The 4,158-nt window shown below is 40.2% G+C and overlaps 1 protein-coding gene across 1 annotated transcript in view; it reads right to left on the minus strand.

Annotated features, from left to right (window-relative positions):
• Window positions 2,483–4,158, minus strand: part of LOC104744258 (1-aminocyclopropane-1-carboxylate synthase 5) — a 3,090-nt gene continuing 1,414 nt past the window's right edge. The window contains exons 2-4 of the mRNA XM_010465281.2: window positions 4,084–4,158; window positions 3,835–3,995; window positions 2,483–3,741 (exon numbers count right to left, since the gene is read on the minus strand). The exon at window positions 4,084–4,158 is cut by the window's right edge and continues 34 nt beyond it. Of these exons, the coding sequence (XP_010463583.1) occupies window positions 2,769–3,741; window positions 3,835–3,995; window positions 4,084–4,158 (1,209 nt within the window). The 3' untranslated portion in view covers window positions 2,483–2,768. The remainder of the gene's footprint in view (window positions 3,742–3,834; window positions 3,996–4,083) is intronic.

Below are 4,158 nucleotides of genomic sequence, written 5' to 3' on the forward strand. Positions count from 1 at the left end.
TTTTTTTTTTTTTTTTTTTTTTTTTTTTTTTTTTTTTTTTTTTTTTTTTTTTTGATCAAAGAGATGCTTTCATTCCATTCAAATAGATAGTTTAAAGTACAACACAAGGTAAACTAGAACAAAGCATAGAGCAATAAAAATACAGGGGTAGATAGAGACAATCGATATGAAAAGCTTGAGAGCTGTGGACCACTTGCTTAGGAGCAATATGGAGCTTGTGAGATCAAGACAAACCGATGCAGACTCCTTGAGCAAGTCAAAGGAGCAGGGAGCCACTGTCTTGAAACTTCGAAGACTGGGCGGAGGTGAAATTGGCAGAGCTGAGTTGCCAAGAGATCGAGCAGGGGTGTTATGGCTCTGAAGACCGGTTACTACACATGTAGTTGTTGGTCCAAGGTTGCTAGAAGAGTACTTAAAGAGGTTGTGGTAACCACTCCTCCTTGGAGTGAGGGTCATAATGCCACTAGTCTTCAAGCTAATGTGAGGGAACTTCAAGAAGTAGTTGATTAGCAGTTTAAAGGTCTTTGAGAATAGGCAAGGTGTAAGTGGAGAGTTGGTAAAGCCTCGGTAACCCCCACTCTTTAGAGGTGGGATCATAATGCCAAGCTTCCCTAAACTGTCTCCTTCTAGAGTGTCATCCTTAATTGATTCTAGTAACAGGGTTCTTAATAGACTCTTGGGCCAATGAAGCAAAGGATGCAGATTAAGGTTCACTAGTAGTCTTCGGCCTAGTGGTATTCTTAATCTAAGCAACCAATGACTAGAAAGGGGAAGAGTGGAATTCAGACTGGACCTAGTTACAAGTTGACGCTGGAACAGTTGGGTTAATGATAATAGATAGGGTAAAGGATCAGGGAGAACCCGCAATACAGATAAACCAAATGGCGGATCAGCATCATTATCAAAGCGATGCATTGCAAGCTTCCAAACCAAACTAAATAAACAGCCTTGACACAAGGGGGATACAACCACAATCGAAGTATCTAATGGTCTGCTACCGAGTGTAACTCGACTTGACCAAGCAGGACACAAAGATACTAGGCGGTTTGGTCTAAATATGCAATTAAGATCATGGGGTCTAAGGCAATTCCAGGTCAAGGATGATTTATATCTATAGTTTATCCAATGCAAACTATCTTCCAGGGTTTGAGAATAAGATTGGGGACTAGACCTAGGACAGAGGATTACCGAGAGAGAAGCAGAAGTCACCAAAGAGGCGGTTTTCTTCGTCAGACGATTCACCGGTGCCGGCGTCAAAACAGAGCTTCCGTACTTGGTGAGATTTGTATCCAAGGAGCGGTAAGGTGCGATATTTGACGGCTTAAGGGGGTGGTGAAATAGACGGAGACCGAGTCTAGAGGGACACTGATGGGTCTCTCGAGCAAAACCAAAGCGGTGAGGACTCGATGGTTGAAGCTGAAATAGCGGCGGAGATGAGATCTGAAATCTCAACATATCTCCGGGAGGTCTGAAACTGAGAGCAAATATACTACAGAGGAAGAGGAAGCCACGGAGAAGAAGAAAACAAGGCCCAGCAGCACCGATCGGGTTCGACGCCGCCGGGGGAGCAGATCTCGGGGGTTGTGCCAGAAAGAAGAAGGAGGCTAGGGCGAACGTTCTCTTCTTAGCATAATTACCTTTGACCAGTATCTTCTTATACAATAATGATTAGCCCATGATATGACACTTTATCCTCTACTTTATCCCTCGGCAAATAATTACACAAATGAAATACTACTGTATAATGGTTATAACGCCTTTTCTCTTCAAATGATTGGAGCCTTTCAATTCCCAAAATTATTGATTTCGATGATTGGAATCATTGGGACATAGTATTAATCTTGTCATATTTTTTTTTTCTTTTTTCTCATAAGTTGCTCAAAATTGCTCATTAATTACTTTCATTCTGATACCATGTAGAGCAAGTCTTGTTTAAAAGAAAACTTGTAATTTAGTTCAAGAAAACAATATGTGACGTGGACATTCTTGTACAATGCAACGTACCTAGTCAAATGCTAAGTTCAAAACTTACTATTTGAGTTTATAACCTACTTTCTCCCTTTTATAATCATCAAAGTATTAGCCAATTCAAATAATTAGGCTTCATCGAACAGTTTCGACAAAGAGATCGATCATGCCATCTCTCTTGATTCACCTAAGTGACATTACCTTTGAGTTTCAAAATTTGCTTATTTTTAGTTGACCAACTCCCGCCAAGACCATATAATGATTAATTTCTTAAGTTACATGGCACTAAATTAAGCCTCCTTGTCTTATGCCTTAACTAACGTCCTTAACCAACGCTAACGATCATTATAGACTACTAGTCAAAGGAGAATTATCACATGAAACTCAAGCACTAAACCAATTGAAAACTAAATATTGAAGAAACCCATATTTACGAATTCAAAAATATAATATATATTAAAAAGAGTGAATTACATATTTATGTGTACAATAATACATGCAAACTTCCACTTAAATTACACGGGGATATATATATTATATATATAACCACTGCAAATCCACATTCGGACTGAGTGCACTTTAAAAACATATAACAACATATAACAATTTTACACCGAAAAATTGCATAAAAACTCACCCAAACATAAATGAATATTACATATATAATGATATGATTATAGATATCTTGGAAAATGAAAAATACTTTCCCAAAATATAAAAAATGAAGGAAATAAAGAAGAAGAAAAAACCGTGAAGTTTTTTTTGTGTTCGTCGTCTCAAACTTAGGGAGATGAATATTTTCATCGTTCATCAGGTACACGATCGGACCATGAAACCCGGAAAACCCAGTTAGAGACTGTCTTCTTCCTCAAACTCTTGAGCCTTTCATGGCTGCTTCTTGATATCATTCGTCCACAGTCTGTGGACTCTACGAAAGTTTTGAGCCTCTTCAAGGCCAAATCGAGTGTATCCTCGCTCATATTAGCGAAACAAACCCTAAACCAACCCGGTTCGGTGCAGTGACACGACGAACCAGGCGAGATGTTTAGTTTCACGTTGTAAACAATCTTTTTCCAGAGCTCAAGCTCTGCTTCGAATGTGTTTGTGTCCAAGAGATGCCTCATGTCGACCCAACAGAACAAACCCGCGTTGCTTCTCAGGGAAGTAATCCCCGCAGCCTCAAGACCAGACACGAGGCGTCTCTGTCTCGACTTGAGGCGTTTCTGGTTCTCTTCGAGGTATTGGCTTGTGAACTTCTTGTCAGAGAGCAAGGCAGAGAGAAGGTATTGTGTCTGAGAAGAAACAAGACCGAAACTTGACATTTTTGTAGCTGCTGAAACGATCATTTCGTCGTTGGAGTAGATCGCTCCCACACGGAAACCAGGGAGTCCCAAATCTTTGGAAAGGCTATAAACGACGTGGACACGTTTTGAAACCTCGGTGTTTTCGAGTTTCTTGTCTTTCAAGACATCCATTACACTTATGAACTGTTCAAACCCAAACATGGTGCCTGAGTATATCTCGTCGCTGATGAGATGAATGTTTTTGGAAGTGATGAAGTCAACGAGAAGGTTGAGTTCACGTCTGGTCAGCGCAGTGCCAAGTGGGTTAGATGGATTCGTGACAAGAACTCCTTTGACTTTGAGATCAAGTTTTTGGGCTTGTTGGTAAGCTTGTTGCAGAGCCGCTTCCGTGATCTGGAAGCCATTAGAGCTCGAGCAGTGAATGGGTACAATCTCAGCTCCGGTTCTCCATTTAAGATCTCTATCAAATCTGTAATCATAAAAAGCCTAAACGTAAGCAGATGTATTTAATGGGTTACTTGGTATCCAATTAAAGTGGGATTTGGTTAGAAGTATAATTTACCCTGGATAGTAAGGAGTAGGCAAGAGGAAAGCATCGCCAGGTTCTGCAAGACAAAACATGAGAGTCTCGTTCGCAGAGGTTGAACCAGCAGCTAAAACAATCTTTTTCGGGTCGAAGGTGACTCGGTTTCCTCTTATCTCTTCCATAAACTCAGCCATAGCCTATAAAATATAATAGAAAAGTTCATTAGTATTGAGAAAGGGATTTCTTACTTGTGATACACGTTAGGTTCTCATAAAAGAAGCTTACTTTTTTGAATTCAGGCATGCCATGATAGTCTTGAAAGAGAGCAAGCTCTTTGAAAATGGATTGACCGTTCCTCTT

The sequence above is a fragment of the Camelina sativa genome, chromosome 2 (genome assembly GCF_000633955.1).
Source record: "Camelina sativa cultivar DH55 chromosome 2, Cs, whole genome shotgun sequence".
NCBI classification, from domain to species: Eukaryota; Viridiplantae; Streptophyta; class Magnoliopsida; order Brassicales; family Brassicaceae; genus Camelina; species Camelina sativa.